The sequence below is a fragment of the Lynx rufus genome, unplaced genomic scaffold (genome assembly GCF_022079265.1).
Source record: "Lynx rufus isolate CCGP_SWC_20201006 ecotype Redwood Valley unplaced genomic scaffold, mLynRuf1.p SCAF_11, whole genome shotgun sequence".
In the NCBI taxonomy this organism is placed as follows: Eukaryota; Metazoa; Chordata; class Mammalia; order Carnivora; family Felidae; genus Lynx; species Lynx rufus.
In genome coordinates this window covers 33,595,914-33,616,620 of record NW_025814825.1, presented here as the reverse complement: position 1 = coordinate 33,616,620, position 20,707 = coordinate 33,595,914, and the positions used below count along the sequence as shown (strand labels likewise).

Genomic DNA, 20,707 nt, shown 5'->3' with positions numbered 1-20,707 from the left:
TTGAAAATAGCAATCCAGGGGCACCCGGGGGACTCAGTCAGTTAACTGTCTGACTTGGGCTCAGGTCATAATCTCACTGTTGGTGAGTTCGAGCCCTGCATTGATAGCGCAGAGACTGCTTTGGATCCTCTGTCTCCCTTTCTCTCTGACCCTCTCCAACTCTCTCAAAAATAAGCAAACATTAAAAAAAAATAGCAATCTAGGTTTCTTTGAGCCTTCTCTTTTCTAGGTTATACATATCTTGTTCAACCTTACTTATATGACATGACTGAAGAACCTGCCTCCATCTGGCTATCTCTTGAGGACTTAATTAATTACTGTTTAAAATGTAGCACCTAGGGGCGCCTGGGTGGCACAGTCGGTTAAGCGTCCGACTTCAGCCAGGTCACGATCTCGCGGTCTGTGAGTTCGAGCCCCGCGTCTGGCTCTGGGCTGATGGCTCAGAGCCTGGAGCCTGTTTCCGATTCTGTGTCTCCCTCTCTCTCTGCCCCTCCCCCGTTCATGCTCTGTCTCTCTCTGTCCCAAAAATAAATAAACGTTGAAAAAAAAAAAATTAAAAAAAAATAAATAAAATGTAGCACCTAGCACCAGACATAATATTCTAAATGTGAGCTGTAATGGAACTACTTTCTTTCATATTTGAACATTACAATTCTGTTATTAAAGCTAGTTTGATTATATAAGGCCACTTCTCACCATAATTTATACTGTGTGTACATTTGACTTCCTGAACCTATGCAGGACTTTAAATCCAATCCTATTAAGTTCTACATTATTAGACTGAATAATACTTCTGGCTGCTGCATCCTTTGATTATGGATTGTTATCCAATGTATTAGTTCCATCATCCACAGTAACAATAATGGCTATCTATGATTTTTGAGAATCTCTACTAGGTACCCTTTCTAAGTGCTTACATATACCATTTCATTTTCCCTTCACAACCATGCAGTGATACAGACATTTTTATCCTCCCAAGAGCAAAGATGTCTCTGAGGGAAGAAGTTAATTTGCCTAAGGTCACTAGTTAATCAGAGGCAGGGCAAAAAACACAGACCCAGGTCTAGCTGACTCCAGTGATAGTTGTCTTTTAGCAGGAAAGGGCTAAAAAAAAAAAACCTTGAGGCAAAACACTAAAGATGGCCATCAGGAAGTCCAAACTTCAAACATCCCTTAGTATCCTGAAGAATTTTATCTGGACATCAAAAATCCCCTCAAAGGGTTGCCTACTTAATACTAAAGTGAATGCCTTTTGCCACTCACTCTAATACATTCACCAGGCAGTCCCAGAAGTTTGTGAACACCTTAAAGATAAAGCAAATTGTATAAGTTTGTATAAGTTCTTTACCTTATCAAGAGTAAACAGATCAAGAAGTTGATCTGTCCCCATACTCTGCAAACTAGAATTCTCCTGGCTAATCACAGTATTCGCGATGTTCATCTTAAATTTTTGCAAACCCATTATTTTCTCTTCCAACGTTCCTCTGGTTATCAATCGGTATACGTTAACCACACGTTTCTGAATGAAAAAAGAAGTTAAGCAGCTGCAGCACAAATAAACTGATAAACTTTGAGGTTCACCAAGTCAGGGGGCTTGCATACCTTAACTAAGTACTTGTATCTAATTAGGGTTGGGTTTTCTTTCTTTACCTGGCTTAATGAGCTTCAAATCTTACCATTTTACAGAGAATATTAGGAATGGACAGTATCCAAGGTTTCCTCAGCACAAGTACCTTATTTAATGCATGAGGAAGTGATGGCACAGTATTAGGCGACTTGCCTAAGGTCACAACACTCAGCGTCAGAGAAGGAACTTAAATCAAGGCTCCCTGTCTTTTTTGGGATGGGTTATTTTTCCCAGTGCAGAAGTGAACACTGGTCAGTGATGACTTTTTACCTGCCCAATGCGATGGGCCCGGTCCATGGCTTGTAGATCACGCATAGGATTCCAGTCGTGCTCCACAAATACTACCGTGTCAGCGCCAGTTAAGTTAAGCCCTAGGCCACCAACATGAGTTGTAAGTAAAAGAACATCTATGGATGGATCATTGTTAAACCTAAAAGTATAGATATTAAAAAATAAAATTAATACATTTCTAAGGTTTCTATAACAAACTGGACTGTTAAATAACAATTAAATAGCACAAATGAGAACACTGCTTTCAAAATCTATGATAAAGGTGCACCTGCCTGGCTCAGTTGGCAGAGCATGCAACTCTTGATCTCAGGGTTTTGAGTTCAAACCCCACACTGGGCATAAAGCTTAGTTAAAAATATATGATGTGGACATTTTTTTAAAATATACATAACACCTTCAACAGTAGAAAGAATATATTCTAGAACATTTCAGATATTTCACAAACAGAAATAAGTCTGGGTTGTGTTTTAGGATGCCAGATAAAGAGTAAATTGCAAAAATGTAATTAAACACTAATGAAGACAAAACCCAACTATGAACCTTTAACATGTGGAGACAGAAGAGAAGAATTGGGGAAAAGGCTAGATCAGTCAGGAAAATTAGAGAATGAGGTGCTTGCTACAATTGTGTTTTGACATCTAATAGCTTCTAGAAACATTATTACCTAACATTATTGCCAAGCTACCACTTATTACATTCTCACTATGAATCAAAAGGTGGGGCTTTAGACTTTATATACATTATGGTATTTGTTTAAAAAGCTGTATAAAGATATTATTACTGTCCTTATTTTTGATAAATAGGACCAACAGAACATGTCTAGAGTCAGGAGTCAAAGCTGGGTCTGCCTACCTCCAAAGTCCCTTTGTAAGTTTCTAATACTACTGTGCCTAACAATCTCTCAAGGATGCTCACGAAAAAATGCTCACTCTTAGAAGTCAGCAGGTCTGGGACAGAACCTAGGAATCTGCATTTAAAAACCCAACCCCTGAGGTTTCTAAAGCACAGAATGCAAACTACACTTAAACACCACACTGGAGGTGACTGAGTGTCTCAGGTGGCTAAGCATCTGACTCCTGATCTCAGCTCAGGTCTTGATCTCAGGGTTGTTGAGCTTGAACCCCGTGTTGGGCTCCACGCCGGATGTGGAGCCTACTTAAAAAAATAAAAGAAATACCACACTCACCAATTCGGCTTCCTACCTGGGCCAGCTTCCAACTTGTTCTCGGCAGAGACACACACAGGGATCAGTCAGAGATCTTAGCTAAGCCATCTGTTTGCTTCTTCCTACCCTAACTCCCGAAAAAAGGTGAGGGGGGAAAGTAGTTGTCTCTACTTTTTGTTGATGCCTTAAATTTCTTCCAAGCCCTTCATAGTGCCTCCCTAACACTGTCACACTTTTTTTTTTTTTTAAAAACTAAAACTATTCAATTATATTTTTGGAGTTCTAAATTTTAAAAATGATTTAGTTGGGCTGAATTATACAGTAACAAAACACATGTGCAGATATTTAGCCAAACAATGTTTCATGAGGCAAACTTCTCTATCAGTGATAACTGACTATAGCTTGATTTCTAAGAGTTTTAGAAGCCACTTACCGTGAAACAATGGAATGCCTCTGACCAGGAGGTATGCTGCCATCTAATCTCAGATAAGTGACAGAGGGTAAGTGAGGTTTGAGAAGATCATGTTCTACTATATCAAGCATGCTTTTAAGCTGACAGAAGATCAGTATCCTGTGCTGGGCCACAACAGACTCTGTGCCGCTCTCTGAAGTGCTGCCATTTCCCAAACCACAGTCCAACAGCAACTTGAAAAAAAGAATCAGTTGTTATATAGGTGTTTAATAAAGTATAATCAATCTCACTGTGACAAATACTTCCCCTTATGCTAAGAAAAGGTTAAACTTATCTGTCACCTGGAAAGCACATTAGCACTCTGAGCTGTAATCTGTCATCCTGAAGCCTCTGGAACTAGTTTTGAGGTGCTCAGGCTTAGAATCTCCTGGTTACCTCTTCAGGAGATTCTCTAACAGGTCCTTCTCCCCCTTCCTGAGTTACTTGAGGCTCACTAGAGTCTCAATAAATGTTTACTGAAAAAGATGATCCTTAAGCAAAACAGTTCATGAAAAGTTATAAAAGAACAGAGTATAAAGAAAACAATGCAGCTAAATCTGGCCGAAATCAAAATTACAAAAAAGAATTATCAACCAAGATCTTTAACAGCAAGAACCATGCTGCTATAGATCTTTTGTACTTCCTGCCTACTTAAATTGTTCAGTGCCTGGCACATAGCAGCTACAATAAATAAATGTGCCTGGGTGGCTCAGCCGGTTAAGCATCTGACTTGGGAATATGGCTCAGGTCTTGATCTCACTGTTTGTGAGTCTGAGCCCTGCATTGGGCTCTGTGCTGGCAGCTTTGGATTCTCTCTCCCTGCCCCTCCCCCACTCGTGTGTACTCTCTCTCAAAAATAAACTTAAAAAAAAAAAGAAAAAGAACTAAATGAACAAAATCCAAGAGAACAATGTTTGTATCTGTTTGTGAAACTAAAATGCCTAGTATTAATCTTCATCCCTAAGGACCTTAAGATAGTGAATTCTGCCCAAAATGTAAGACCTCAACGCAGGATGCTTTCTCCTTTCTACTAATGAAGGTTACTTAGAAAACCAAAAGCTCAAACGGGAAAGATAACCAAAATCCAAGCAAACTCCCAAGTTCCAGGTAAAACTCTCAGAATATTATGCAGAAAAAAAGTTATAACAGACTGGAAAAGCTTTTCTTAGAAAGCCCAGCTTACAAGGTCTGTCCTTGGCTGACAGAAGTCTTGAAACTTGCGTTTTGAGAGTCTGCCCATTGTTTTCTACCTGATAAGGGTGGCTACTGTGCTTAAACTGTTATGCAAACAATAGGATTATGCTGAGACCTGCTTTCTTTCTGGGAGTCTAGAATTTTGGTACATACTAGGCAGAGGGAGTCTACAGGATCAGATCCAATAAAAGCTTTGGGCGTTGAGTTTCTAATGAGCTTAACTGGTACGCAACACTTCCTATGTACTGTCATTGTTTTAAGTGTTGTCATAATTTGATCCTAGGGGAAGAACAAATGTTCTTTCTCTTCTACCTTTGCAGCCCTTAAATTGTAAATTTTAATTAGACTGCCCTAAGCTTTTCCTCCCTCCTTGATAGAGAGTATACATATGGTATACTACCAAGGAATTCCTCTAGATGGAATAAAGAAATCTGATAAATGTAATTACCTCTATCTCTTGCCCCTAAGTCTGTAATCAGATTACTATTTAAGCTAAGTTGATTTTTAAAAATCTGAGGTGTTTTAGGAGAGTATAACTAGGTGGTGCCCAGTATAAAGAAATGTGATATCATCAGTGGAACATTCTATATAGTTTCTATAAAAGAGGAGTTCTGAAGAGAATTTATCAGAATGTCTGTGTCACACACATTCAATTATCTTTAGTCCCTTAGGCAGCAACATCAAACCTCACAACCAGTCACTTTAAGAACGTCCACCTAAGACTTTGTCTCCAAGTCCACACTTACCATACAATCTTCCTAGTATCTTCTTCCAGGTAGCTATCCTACTGGATGTATGGATATATCATTTGGCATAAATATTCTTGTCTGGCAGCAGAAATGGCATTCTGGCTTTCCCAATAATCTCTTATAACCTGAGTTTGCCCTGAGAAGACTGATGAACTCCAAGTATTCTGACAAAATCTAGTTTGCAGCCTTGAAGAGTTGATTACTATTCTCTAGAAAATGGTTACCAGAGCCACTTGATATGGGTATCTGAGAGGCCAGCTGCCTCCCTAGAGAGCAATTTAATTTTATCTTGCCCTAACTTCAGCACAGGCTAAATTTTGTGAGGAATAGCTTGTAAACCCTGGGGTAAAACAGTTTCTGGATTCTTTTTTGATCTTCCACTTATAGTGCCCAGAACTCTAAATGATACTCAAAATTTGGTGTGACTGGTATAAAACACAGTGAATCTATGATGCCCTCATTTTGGCCATTATTCCACTGTTATTAATCCAACCCAAGATCATACAAGATTTATTTACCGGCAACTAATTCATACAGTAGGTTTACAGTGAACCTACCATCAAACTCAACTTTATTCTGTGAAATGTTCGCCAATTGATGTTTTTATTTATTATTTTTGCATGTGCGTGTGCGAGCAGGGAAGGGGCAGAGAGAGAGGGAGACAGAGGATTCCAAGCGGGCTCTGCTGCTGGGGCTTGCACTCACAAACCGTGAGACCATGTCCTGAGCCACAGTCAGATGCTGAACTGGCTGAGCCACCCAGGCGCCCCTGTATCTAAGTCTTTTTTAAATTTTTTTTTTTCAACGTTTATTTATTTTTGGGACAGAGAGAGACAGAGCATGAACGGGGGAGGGGCAGAAAGAGAGGGAGACACAGAATCGGAAACAGGCTCCAGGCTCTGAGCCATCAGCCCAGAGCCTGACACGGGGCTCGAACTCACGGACCGCGAGATCGTGACCTGGCTGAAGTCGGACGCTTAACCGACTGCGCCACCCAGGCGCCCCTGTATCTAAGTCTTTTAAAATTGACTTTGCTTATCTCCGTTAAATTTCACCTACAGTTTGAGTTCATCATTTCAGTATCCTGAAATTTTAAAATTCTGGCATTATTAGATAATTCTGGGACTAGTACTTGCTGATATACAGGTTTCTATATTTCTAGTGCCAGATTTTTAAAAAGCAAATAAGACTTCTCCCCTAATTCAGAGAACAGACATATTTTAGATGAAAGCAAGCTTGTTTTCTCTCCCCTAAGATAGAACTTTTGTTCCGAATGGCTGAAAAGAACTGAGAAAATGGAAAAGATGGATTCTACAAAAGTCTTAGAAGTATGGCCAGAAACAATCTGGGCCTAAGTTGTACAGTTCCTAAGCATCTTAATTCCAGACACTTCAGCTTCAGAGTGACAATAAGCTTCTAAAATGAGAGATCAGTTTAAGTAATAACTGCAGAGAAAAATGTGCAAAAAGATAAACTAAAAATAATTTAAAGCCTATAATATAACTAAAGTGTGGATGAAATGCAAATGATTTTGGAAATCTAATTAGCTGATTCCTTGACTAAGTATATCTTATAACTTTATCAGCTATGTTAAGAAAATCATGAACATTTTATGTACAAAATTAGTTTGGCCAAATAAGAAAATGATTCCATTTACAGACAATGTAAAAGCAATACTCATTCTATCATTTTATGATAAAAATCCAGAGTTTTACATTTAGTGATATAAAGATACATACCTGGATGTCATATATGTCATTATATAACATTTTCTATACTAACCCATGTGAAACCTAAAATCTTCATTTATTAGTTATTCTTCATGAAATTTAGGCCAGAATAACTACAGAAAGCAAAAACAATGACTAAAGTCCACATTTTACAGTAAGCTCTTAATTTTTTTTTTTTTAGTAAGCTCTTAATTTTTAAGACTAGTTAGAACTAAATGGTGTTAGTTTTAACATTTGGTGCTTGCAATTGGTTCTTTTAAAAACCAATTATTTCTGATATATTTATTTCTGAAATCTTAGAATTTTCAAAAATTCTGTTTTTGAAAGCTACACTAAGACAGCGACATGAAGAAAATGGCAGAGTAGGCAGCTCCCAAAAAAACTCAGAGATACACATTGACAAATATTATAATCAAACTATTGAAAGAGAATCTGAAAAGCAGCAAGAAAAAAAAGTGAATTCATCATGTAAAGGGGATCCTCTATAAGATCAACATTGGATTTCTCATCAGAAACCATGGAACACATTACTAAAGAAAGTCAAATAACAATCTACAGAATGGGGGAAAATATTTGCAAAACTATGTATCTGATAAAGGCTTAATACCTAGAATATAAAAGAACTCTTAAGGGCACCTGGGTGGCTCAGTCAGTTGAGTGTCCAACTCTTGATTTTGGCCCAGGTCATGACCTCATGGTTCATGAGATTGAGCCCCACGTGGGGCTTCATGCTGACAGCATGGAGCCTGCTTATTAGGGTTCTCTCCCTTTCTCTCTGTCCCTACCCTGCTCATGCACGCTCTCTCAAAATAATTAAATAAACTTAAAAAAAAAAAAAAGAAAAAAAGTCGTCTTAAAATTCAACCAAAAGACAATTTAAAAATGATCCAAAGTTAAACGGCATTTTCAACAATGAGCTAGCATTTCATACCTACTGGGATGGCTGCAATAAAAAAAATAGTAAAGTACGCATTGGCTAGGATGTGGAGAAATTGGAATCATGGCACATTGCTGATGGAAATGTAAATGGAACAGCCATTGTGGAAAACATTCTGGCAGTTCCTGAAAAAGTTAAACACTGAATTGGTAGATGATCCAGCAATTCCACTCCTAGGTTTAGTTCATCCAAAAGAACTAAAAAGAGGGGCTTAAACTGACACTTACAAGCCAACATTCGCTGCAGTATTATTCACAATAGCCAAAAAGGTGGAAACAACCATTGTGTCCATCAACACATGACAAGATTTGGGACGCCTGGGTGGCTCAGTTGGTTAAGTGTCCAACTCTTGATCTGGGTTCAGGTCATGATTTCACAGTTCATGATTTCAAGCCCCACACTGGACTCTGCCACTTGGGATTATTTCTCTTTCTCTCCATCCCTCCCCCACTTGTGTTCTCTCTCTCAAAACAAACTAAAAAAAAAAAAAAAAAAAAAACTAAACAAATGTGGTATATACATAATAATAATAATAATAATGGAATGTTATTCAGCTATAAAAATGAAGTACTAATACATGGTACAACACAAATGAACCTTGAAAACCAATTGAGGGGTGCCTGGGTGGCTCAGTTAGCTAAGCGTCTAACTCTTGATTTCTGCTCAGGTCATGATCTCATGGTTTATGAGAATGAACCCTGCATCAGGCTCTACACTGATAGTGTGGATCTTGTTTGGGATTCTCTACTTCTCTCTCTGCCCCTCCCCTGTTCATGCACGTACAGGCACGCACTCTCTCAAAAAAAATAAACTAAAAAAAGAAAACCAAGTGAAATAAGCCAGTCACAAAAGTACAAATATTGTATGATTCCACTTACATTAAATATTTAGAACAGGTAAATTCATACAGATATAAAGTGGACTAGAGGTTACCAGGGGTTAGAAGAAAGTAATGGTATATATTATACTACACATATTTACCACAGTTTCTAAAAAAAGCTGTACCAAAAATTGAACCAAATTAAAAAATAAAAGAAATGGTATACACATCAGTACTATTTTGGAAAAGTATATTTATACAGTGTTACAGATCAAGAATGTGTAACACACATCGAACATTCATGAAACCTACTTACTTGTTTCAAAGCTGAGAGTTTAGGGGCATGTTGAATATCATGAAGAGAAGAATTCTGAATTGCCAGTTTTTCAGTAGTACTCTTGAACTCTGGATGTTGAGGTGTCAAGACTAATGCTGGATGGTTGCACAGTTTACGTAAGTACTGTAATGCCTTTAAGGGGGGAAAAAGTATATGCAAGTCCATACATACCACAAATGTCTACATCTTAGTAACTTTTCCTATTTCTACTCTATCCATAGAAAATGCCCTTGATCCTCTTCTTGCTCCTCCTACTCATTCTTCATGAATCAGTTCAATGTCTCATCTGTGACACCTTCATCTGTGCTTCTTGTGTGAAGCGTATGAGAGCATTTATTGCATCAATTGTACAGTTTGTGTCTCTCTCCCTCACTAGACAATGAACTTCTCATGGCAGAAAGACCTCTTTCCTGCCCAAAGTGGGATAATGCTTACAGATGCTTCTGGAATAAGGCAACATTTCCTAAAGATTTCCTAAGGGTTTCTCAAACTTCAGTGGGTATAAAAATTTCTTGAGGACCTTATAAATCTGCATATCTCTCCCCTACACAGTATTCTAATTCAGCAAGTCAGGGAGAGGAGAAGGCGCAGCAAGGTGGTTATTTCAAGTGGTTGTGTTTAAGAATCAGAACCCTATAGGGTCCTTCTTTCTTTTCTCTAATTTTGCCACATTCTTTCTCTCTTGCCTTTTACTTGGCTTATGATTTGGGTTTTGAATTTTGTATTGGAAAGCTCTAGGGGCACTGGGTGGCTCAGTCACTTGAGTGCCCGACTTCGGCTCAGGTCATGATCTTACAGTTCGTGAGTTCGAGCCCTGCATTGGGCTCTGTGCTGACAGCTCAGAGCCTGGAGCCTGCTTTGGATTCTGTGTCTCCTTCTCTCTGCCCCTCCCCTGCTCGCTCGCTCTCGCTCTCTCTCAAAAATAAATAAACATTAAAAAAAATGAAAAACAAAAAAGCTCCACTGACAAGGCTCAAGAAACGTCTGGACACGGTAACAGAAACTGGGAGTGGTATAAGCCCTTTACCCCTCTTCTGTCTTAAAAATGTTACATTATTTAATTTATTGGTGGCAAGGGAAGTGGGGGGGGGTTCTATTGTGGAATATTTCAAAAGGGACAGAAAGCCTAAGCTGACACTTTATCTTTTTAATTTGCAATTCCCTTGAGCACATGAGGCAGCACCTGTCTCATGACTTCTGTACTTTTGGTATCCTCTGTCTGGAATCGCTTCCCCTCCACGTATCTGCATGCCTCAATCCTCCTTCAGATCTCTGCTTAGGTGTCACCTTCTCAGTGAGGCTGCCCCTGATCTCTCTACTAGAAACCAATCTACCCAACTCTTATACTGCATAACCCCATACTCTAGGGAAGGAGTCTGTTTTTTCCACTGCTTTTTCCACCCCTGAGCTTACAAAAGTTATTGCCCTATAGCAGGCATTCCAATATTTTTTTTAATGTAAAGCAAAATATTCTCTAAAACTCTTTACTGGCAATATACAAAAAATACTGCATTTTGTATATTTTAGTATTAAATTACTTATTAATTATAACTATGGAAATAAATTAGTACTCTTCTCTATTTTCAAGAATGTATACACAATACTGAAAAAAATTTAAATAAACCCACATTTCAGTATTCCATGTAAAAATTGCTGCACTGAAGAACATGATTCTTGAAGAATTAAAAAAGAGATTATAATCTATACCTGGAATACATGGCCTGTGGCTTTAAGCTTTGGTTTTTCAGTTTCTTCAGAGAGTGCAGCTGAAGAAACTGTTTCATCAACGTCACACTTAGCACGAGACTTAGCAAAATCCTCATAGAGCTGAACCTGTAAAATTGCCCCCGCAAAAGAAGTATATTTATTTTCAATTGTTCAAAAACATAGCTAGCAAATGACAGTAAGAGCAATAATTTAAACCAGCCCTCATTAAAGAAATTATAATACCTATGCTTCACTAATGATTACAAATTATCCACTGCATCTTGGTAAATTCCTTTAAAATTACATTTAGAAAACAAGTGTAGCACGTTAAGCTTGGATGCTAAAATATTAAAAACTAGTCAAATAGTCCTAGACTCAATTTTTCCACTCTGTTGAGGAAGATAAATACATTACCAATAAAAGAGAACCTGAATCCTTACAAGTAAATGAGAAAATCTTCTCTAAGTGAAGTTTTGTGGTACCCTATAGGTACATTCCAAGAGACCAAGTTTTAAAAAATACTTCTGCTGAAGTGCCTGGTTGGCTCAGTCAGTAGAGCATGCAACTCTTGATCTCAGGGTCATGAGTTCAAGCCCCAAATTGGGTATATAGATTACTTATGTAAATAAAACTTAAAAAAAAAAAAAAAGTACAGAGAAGTAAAAGAATACTACTGCTACCTAAAAGGAGAACTCCTAAAAGTTAAAACATTACCTAAGGGTCCTGGTTCCTGCCTTGTACATGCTAAAACAATATGAAAGAAAAGAAAATCTAGAGTGCTAAAGAACAGAAGTCAGAATATAAAAACCTGTGGATGCTAAGTAAAGCCAAATGTCACTTCCCTCCCAGCTCCTCCTCCAGGCCACTTAAATGTTTTATACCACTGTCATATACCATGGATTTTCTTTTTTAAAGATTTCATTTTAATCTGTATACCCAACATGGGGTGTGAACTCACAACCCTGAGATCAAGAGTTGCATGCTCTACTGATTGAGCCAACCACGCACCCCTAGCATGGATTTTTTTTTTCATATGGCACCTTTTCTTTATTGTATTTACTTCAAAAAGTCTTCAGCTCATTGCTCCTAAAATATTCCTTTCAAAAATACTAGTCCAATTTTTATACATGAGAAATGGAGGCCCAGATATATGAAATAGATAATATAAGTGATCACATAGCTCTCAGCATCTAGATTAGTGTGCTGCTAAGCTCTAAACTCAAGTTATAGAGGGAGGAGAAGAAAGAAGTTTCTGGATGTACCTGTTTATCTTTTATTCATTTTACCATACTAAATCAAAACACTGAAATAGATTGATGCAGGTACTTTCTTAACCCAGAACGTAAGGTTAAAAGAAAATTCTGATTATATAGGCCATGTCTCCCTAATACAAGGGATGGTTTCCCCTTACAAAATACTATATAAGGAAAGGCATACAATAAATTCCTTTGATAATAGTCTCTGTACAAAATTAGATCTGTGCAAAAGTTCAGTCTTATTTCAAAAATTTACTGGCAATGCAGTTAATACTTTTAGAGGGGTGAGGTCCCACTTCCCAGGTTTGAAACTCAGTCCTGATATATATTAGCTATATAATCTTGAGCAACTTACTTAATTTTTCTGAACTTTCCTTTCTTTGTTTGCAAAAATGGGGACTGACAATACCTATAATGCTGTTATGAAGATATGACATTACAGGCAGATTTCTGGCCCTTATAAACACTGGCTCATTTCATCATCAGATTAACCTTGCAACTTTTCCGATTAATTTGACATATAAGAAAGCAACTATGATACTTGCTTTTGTTTTAATGCCATATTCAAATGCACTTATCCAAATGTATATCCACATGTCCAAAGAGATTCATTCAGGTCCTAGCTCTCTCTCTTTGGAACAGAATAGTCCTAAAGTCTATCAAAGTAGAAGCTAGATTGGAGTGATAAAAGCCAAAGTCTAATCCCCTTTATTCAATATTTTTGTGGCTTATTCAAAGCACTCTCCTAATAAACATACCACCAACAACCACAATCACTGGATTTCTAACCTGGAGAGGACTAAGAGTACAATAGTAGTCTTGAATAATTTTGGGTGGAAGATCCTGCAAAACATCTTCTTTCATTCTTCTCAAAAGAAACGGCAGGACTTGGCGGTGGAGTGCATCCATTGCAAGAACACCTGTTAAAGAGTAAGAGAAAACAGCTTCAAAAAAGATAGGAATAAGTTATATTCACTTGTATAGTATATAATTATATAGTTTTCATACCTGCTTCTTGTTCTCGACTAGAGCTTCGAGCATCCCTACTTGCTAATATAGGTTTACCATATCGAGCAGCAAACTGGCGTTCAGTCCCCAAAAATCCTGGCATGAGGAAATCAAATAATGACCACAGCTCCAAAACGTTATTCTGAATATAAAAAAGGAACACTAGTTAATCTTTTGTACTGGGATGATTTCCTTACACTTGGAATATTAATGAAAGCCCATTATGAGGACATACATGAGGGGTAATCAACTACATTTTTATACAGATGGTCTAAGTCTGTGTTTTAATTTGAGAAAATTCATATCAGTATCCCTAAAGGAAATATTCTATCCTATCTGGAGAGAATTTTGAAGTCTCCTCCACCAGAATAAGCCTTGGTCCATAGTGTGTAAATCCTACTGGTGGCATCTATCAAGCAATAAATAGAAAAGCAGAAAGATGAATATGCTTCTGATTCTTTTACCTTTGACACTAAACGTAACATCAAGATTTAAAGAATTTGGCCAACATCACCATTTCTTTTTTTATTTAAAAAAATTATTTTTTAAATGCTTATTTATTTTTGAGAGAGAGACAGAGAGTGGGGGAGGGGCAGAGAGAGAGGGAGACACAGAATCCGAATCAGGCTCCAGGCTCCGAGCTGTCAGCACAGAGCCCGACGCGGGGCTCGAACTCACAAATCATGAGATCATGACCTAAGCCGAAGTCGGACGCTTAACCAACTGAGCCACCCAGGCGCCCCCAACATCACCGTTTCTTAAGGAAACCTAGAAGAGTTTGGTTATAGGTCAAATCTATCCAGTATTCAAAGTAATAAGGAACAGGCAAAGGTTCTTTCCAATTCTACTATTGAAGTTTCATTTGTAAAAAAAAGAAATCAGCACTTTTTCATTTTGGATGCATTCTCAATATGTTTGGATCCTAAGGTACCAACCCACCACCTTACCCACTTCCAGAAGCCCTCTTCACCCTGCTCAGGCTATGATTCATTATGGTGGGCTGCCCTGCCATATGGATACCCTTCTAATCCCACTTAGGCTCTGCCTCCTAACTCCAGGCTAACATGGGTCTTCAGTGCAGAAACCCTTATAGCTTCAGAGCTAAAATGTTCAGGATGGGAGGGCAGAAAGAAAGAGGGCCTTTAAGGAAACAAAAAAACCAAACTTGGTGTGAAAGTAATATTGTGAACAATTAAGTGTTCACTTAATGATCAAAACCCTAATACTTATATCAGTCCATTAACAAAAATAAATTTAAAAGAAAAGTAACAAAGATGTAAGCTAAGAACTGTTGATTTTTTTTAGTGTCAGAAGGAATCTTAGAGGTCACTTGGTGTTCACCATTCCACTAACTGGAGCATGATGAAGGGTATTTTCCCACCAGAGTTGGCTATCCAAGTTAGGTGTGAACATTTGCAGCCAGTTCCCCTGGAAGATAACAGAATCTCTCAAAAGTATCAGAAGACTTTTATAAATTTACCCATCTCTTTCCTTTTCCAATACAACCTTCTACAATCTTTTCCAATTTTCTCTTAACTCCAGGTATTCACACCTCTACTATATGATGATTCCCCTATGAATCAGCTCTAAGTTTTCAACATTAAATCAGAGTGTGGTGTAATACCACAGAAGTAGAATGGCCGGTGTGGAATAAAGTCTGACTAGTTTCCCATATTTTGGACACAAGACTTCTGTTTACATACCCTAAAATCACATTTTACTATTTTAATTCTAGTATAGTTAACATGCGGTGTTGTATTAGTATCAGTTGTACAATATAGTGATTCAGAAATTCCATACACCACCCAGGGCTCTTCATATTGCTTTTAAAACCTGGTTTGCTCAGATGCTATTACATATCAAATGAACCATTATGAACCAAATGAACTACTGGAATTTATTCCTATAAATGGAAGGAAGGAAGGAAAGAAGGAAGGAAGGAAGGAAGGGAAGGGAAGGAGGGAGGGACGAAGGAAGGAAGGGGGGAGGAAGGAAGGAAATAAGGAAGAGAAGAAGGAAGGAAGGAAAGGAGGGAGGGAGCAGGCAGGCGGAAAAACATGTCTCTAATTCACTGCCAAATGTCAAACCTTCTTTCCACATGGCAAACAGTGGGGGAGAACAGTAAATAATTACCTGGATTGGTGTTCCAGAAAGAATAATCCTATAATTAGCAGTCAGTTGTTTTACAGCTTTTGACAATTTTGTTTTTCCATTTTTGATGACATGGCCTTCATCAAGAATACAGTAGTTAAATTTAATATTTCTAAGGGAGAATAAACAAAAAAATTTAGCACCTTTTAATATATTGCAGGAACTATATAAAGTCTTTCAGACAGGAAAATATTAACACTCTTTGTAAGTTTTTCTAAAGAAAAAAATTTTAATTCTTACCTAAAGAAATCTATGTCATTCCTCACAACATCATATGAAGCTACTATCAGATTGTGCCTTTTTACTTGATGCTGTAACCTGCATTTAAAAATAAGTAAGATTGGGAAATGAGGAACCTGCAAAGTCTGTAATAGAGTTTCAAAGAGGGAAACTACAGCTACCGTCTTACAAGGTGTTTTCAATGTGCCTACTAAGCCCAGCATTCTTTTCTGCTTATTCTACATCCATGACCCTGATACCTGAAGACCGTTCTTCTTTTGATTTGGCCTTGTTAGCCTAACTCAGTCCGATTAGAAAAGAGATGGGTACCTGATTCAAAATGTAGTGGACATTGTAACTTTATGTGCTCACACCTCTTCCTTGAAGGCACTATTTTGTGCTGGGGGGTGAGGGGAAGCCATCAATCACATGTCCCCATAATCACCAAAGAGATGAAACACTGAATCAGGTTGGGCCATTCACAATATTTTACCCCCTGACCATAAAGACTGGTTTGGGAGCATGACCCAAAGCAGTTAGTCATTTCTAGTATTGATATATTCGTGATGGGAGAGGGAAGATCTCTGTTCACAACAGTTGCCAAGTTAGGTGAATGTGGGCCTCAGACTGTTTATCGTCACCTTATTCATTGAATGCACAGACCAATAAAACAAGTTATGTATCAAGAGGAAGAGCAAATGAGAGCAATTTAGATGTACCTGAAGCAAGAATTCACCCCTGAAATTCTCAAAGTTAGTGAATAAATGGACTTCCTGTTTGCTTAAGTTTGTAAATGAATAAATTCTAACTAAAGACACTATAGTAAATTCTTCATAAGAGTGTAAGCTGTTGCCTATTTAATTAGCTGAGTGACCTTAGACCCAGGCCCCATGTTTTATTAGACTTCTATCTGCCAACAGAGAACAAAATTAATAACCATACCTCATGTGGTGACTGTGAGAATACACAATACACAATTTTACATAAATGTAAAACTACTAAGAATAATGCCTGGCTAATAAATGCTGAATATGTGTTAGCTATTATAAATACAGAGGGGTGGCAAATTTATGGACTAATCAGCAACCTATGACTATCCATGCTTTAAAAGATGAACTGAAGGACTAGAGTTAAGATGGTGGAAAAGTAGGGGGCCCTAAGCTTGCCTTGTCCCTCAAACACAGCTAGATAACTATCAAATCATTCTGAACACCCAAGAAATTGATCCTAGGGCAGAGAGAACAAATTGCACATCTACAGGTAGAAAAATGGCCATATCGTGGAAGGTAGGAGCTATAGAGAATTGATCTGGGGGAGAAAAGAGCAGCAGGTGCTGCAGAGGGGAGGGAGCCCTGAACACTGGAAAAGGAGAGAAAGAGAGGATGCAATAGTGCAGAGAGGATTGCACAAAAAAATTCTTTCCCCACATCACTGACTGGGAAAAGGAGAGGGGCTGACTACTTTTAGAAGTCCCCACCATCGCTGGGGTTGTGGCCTTAGCAGTGCTCTGGTGGGGAGGGAGGGTGGAGGCCTGGGAGTGGGCAGTGTAGTCTGAGGATGCCCTGGGTCACACAGGGAGAAACAGTTGCCCTTCCTGAAGTGCATTTGAGAATGATGGCACAGCCTCTTAGGGTACAAGAACTGGCTGTGCCAATGTGCTGCCCTAGCATAGCTATTCACTAGCATAGAAATAGAGACACCTGCTGAAGGCAGCAAACCTTGGTGCCAGCTTTTTGCTGTGCTTTATCATACACCACAAACCACTGTGCAGTCATGCAACTGCTTTACTGAGACAAACCACTGGCCACAGCATGGTGAGACCCTCCCCCAGAGGATTGGTGCAGGTCTCTAAAATTTGGAGTTTTGAAACTCAGCCACACATCTGAGATAAATAAAACACAGGAGTACTGTGCCACTGACAGGCAGACAGCATGGACACAGAGTGAAGGCAGGGATCTGACAGAAGTTGGGGACATAAGAGGGGTGATTGTTTGCTCTTTTGTGAGGGCTTCCTGAAGAATGGCAGGCACGAACTCCCTGCTGTGAAGACGAGAGAGCAGGATGACGCCACTTCACCCCTGCCCATCAGCATGACCCACTTCAGTGAGCTATACAGCACTCCCCAACAGAGACTGCTTACACCAAGTACTGCCCCCCTGCACCCTGCAGGTGCATCTCCATTTGGGCAAGGTGCCTCAGAATCAGCGCAGCAGGTCCCTCACCCAGAAGACCAGCACAAACCTCTCACACACACCAACTCTACTGATCACAGAATGCTGCAAAGCCTCAGTTCTAGGGGAAAGAGGTACAGTTCTTTTAACAGGGAGACCAAAACACACCTAGTTAAAACTTGCCACACAGTGGACAAGGTCCAAACATCCCTCCACTGCAGGCAAGGAGAAACTCTGTAAAGAATTGACTTGAGGAGAGGAGGAGCCAAAATACAACAGTAGACTGCACACTCTGAAACACCTCCTGAAGCACCAGGCCCAAAACACTATAGGATCTTTTCTTAACATTCCCATTACTCTCAGGAGGAGGCTATAGCAGGCTTTCCTAACAATCACACACAGACACATACACAAAAACAGTAACCTAGACAAGATGACAAGACTGAGGAATTAACACCAAAAGAAAGAAGAGAAAGAACAGGGAATTAATCAAAAGAGATATAGGTAAAATGCCTGAACCAGAATTTAAAATAACAACATTAAGGATACTAGTTGGGCTTGAGAAAATCATAGAAGATACTAGATAATTCCTTAACGCAGAGATAAAAGAACAAAAAGCTAGTCAGGCTGAAAATAAAAATGCTATAACTGAGGGACACCTGGGTGGCTCAGTCGGTTGAGCATCCGACTTCGGTTCAGGTCATAATCTCATGGTTTGTGAGTTCGAACCCCATGTTGGGCTCTGTACTCACAGCTCAGAGCCTGGAGCCTACTTTGCATTCTGTGTTTCCCTCCCTGTGACCCTCCCCTGCTCGTGCTCTGTCTCCCTCTCTCTCAAGAATAAACAAACATTTTATTTATTTATTTGTTAACGTTTATTTATTTTTGAGACAGAGAGAGACAGAGCATGAACGGGGGAGAGGCAGAGAGAGAGGGAGACACAGAATTGGAAGCAGGCTCCAGGCTCTGAGCCATCAGCCCAGAGCCCGACACGGGGCTCGAACTCACGGACCGTGAGATTGTGACCTGAGGTGAAGTCAGAGGCTTAATCGACTGAGCCACCAGGCGCCCCTAAACAAACATTTTTAAAAAATAAGGAAGAAAGAAAGAAAAAAAAAAGCTAGAACTGAGATGCAAAACAGACTGGATGCAATGACAACAAGGACAGATGAAGCAAGGGAATGAATCAATAATATAAAAGAAAACATTATGGAAAATAATGAAGCTGAAAAGAAGAGGAAAAGAAAAATATTGGATCATGGATGTAGAATTCAGGCAATGCCTTAAGGCAAAATAATATCCCTATCATAGGAGTCCCAGAAGAAGAGAGGGGAAAAGAGAGAAGGTTTATCTGAACAAATTATAACTGAAAACTTCCCTTATCTGGGGAAGGACACAGACATCACAATTCAAGAGGTACAACAATTCAACAAAAGCAGGACCATAATAAAAAATATCATAGTCAAATTCACAAAATACACAGAAAAGGAAAGAATCCTGAAAGCAACAAGGGGAAAAAAGCCATTAACCTACAAGGGAAGACAGATTAGGTTCACAGCAAATCTCTTCTGTCAGGCCAGAAGGAATGTGGCTTGATATACTCAACATGCTAAATAGGAAAAATATGCAGCTAGGAACACTATCCAGCAAGGCTGTCATTCATAAAAGAGAGAGCTTCAAACACAAAAATTAGAGTTCATGACCACTAAACTAGCCCTGCAAGAAGTATCAAACGGGACTCTTTGAGTGGGAGAAGGAAAGCAACAAAGATTAGAAAGGAACAGAGAACATCACCAGAAACACCAACTTTATAGGTAACACAATGGCACTAAATTCTTATCTACCAATAATCACTCTGAATGTAAATGGACTAGAGGAGAGGGAAGAAGATGGCGGCGTAGGAGGACGCTGGGCTCACCGCGCGTCCTGCTGATCACTTAGATTCCACCTACACCTGCCTAAATAACCCAGAAAATCGCCAGAGGATTAGCAGAACGGAGTCTCCGGAGCCAAGCGCAGACGAGAGGCCCACGGAAGAGAGTAGGAAGGGCGGCGAGGCGGTGCGCGCTCCACGGACTGGTGGGAGGGAGCTGGGGCGGAGGGGCGGCTCGCCGGCCAAGCAGAGCCCCCGAGTCTGGCTTGCAAAAGCGGAGGGGCCAGACGGACGGAGTGTGTTCCGACAGCAAGCGCGACTTAGCGTCTGGGAGGTCGTAAGTTAACAGCTCTGCTCTGAAAGCGGGAAGGCTGGAGGACAAAGGGAGGGAGAGTTGCTGAGCCCCCCCCCCCCCCGACGACAGAGCTCAGCTTGGCGGGGAACAAAGGCGCTTGCCAGCGCCATCTCCCTCACCCATCCCCCAGACAAAATCCCAAAGGGAACCAGTTCCTGCCAGGGAACTTGCTCGCTCCACGCAAACACCCAACTCTGTGCTTCTGCGGAGCCAAACCTCCGGCAGCGGATCTGACTCCCTCCCGCTGCCACAGGGCCCCTCCTGAAGTGGATCACCTAAGGAGAAGCAAGCTAAGCCTGCCCCTCCTGCCCCCGTGCACCTTGCCTACCCACCCCAGCTAATATGCCAGATCCCCAGCACCACAAACCTGGCAGTGTGCAAGTAGCCCAGACGGCCACGCCACCCCACAGTGAATCCCGCCCTTAGGAGAGGGGAAGAGAAGGCACACACCAGTCTGTCTGTGGCCCCAGCAGTGGGCTGGGAGCAGACATCAGGTCTGACTGCGGGCCCGCCCACCAACTCCAGTTATACACCACAGCACAGGGGAAGTGCCCTGCAGGTCCTCACCACGCCAGGGACTATCCAAAATGACCAAACGGAAGAATTCCCCTCAGAAGAATCTCCAGGAAATAGCAACAGCTAATGAACTGATCAAAAAGGATTTAA

At 39.9% G+C, this 20,707-nt stretch overlaps 1 protein-coding gene across 1 annotated transcript in view; it reads right to left on the bottom strand.

Annotated features, from left to right (window-relative positions):
• Window positions 1-20,707, bottom strand: part of BTAF1 (B-TFIID TATA-box binding protein associated factor 1) — a 121,713-nt gene that overhangs the window by 2,678 nt on the left and 98,328 nt on the right. Inside the window, exons 29-37 of the mRNA XM_047073165.1 lie at window positions 15,664-15,741; window positions 15,406-15,535; window positions 13,273-13,414; window positions 13,054-13,184; window positions 11,009-11,134; window positions 9,281-9,433; window positions 3,517-3,728; window positions 1,898-2,057; window positions 1,349-1,519 (exon numbers count right to left, since the gene is read on the bottom strand). Of these exons, the coding sequence (XP_046929121.1) occupies window positions 1,349-1,519; window positions 1,898-2,057; window positions 3,517-3,728; window positions 9,281-9,433; window positions 11,009-11,134; window positions 13,054-13,184; window positions 13,273-13,414; window positions 15,406-15,535; window positions 15,664-15,741 (1,303 nt within the window). The remainder of the gene's footprint in view (window positions 1-1,348; window positions 1,520-1,897; window positions 2,058-3,516; window positions 3,729-9,280; window positions 9,434-11,008; window positions 11,135-13,053; window positions 13,185-13,272; window positions 13,415-15,405; window positions 15,536-15,663; window positions 15,742-20,707) is intronic.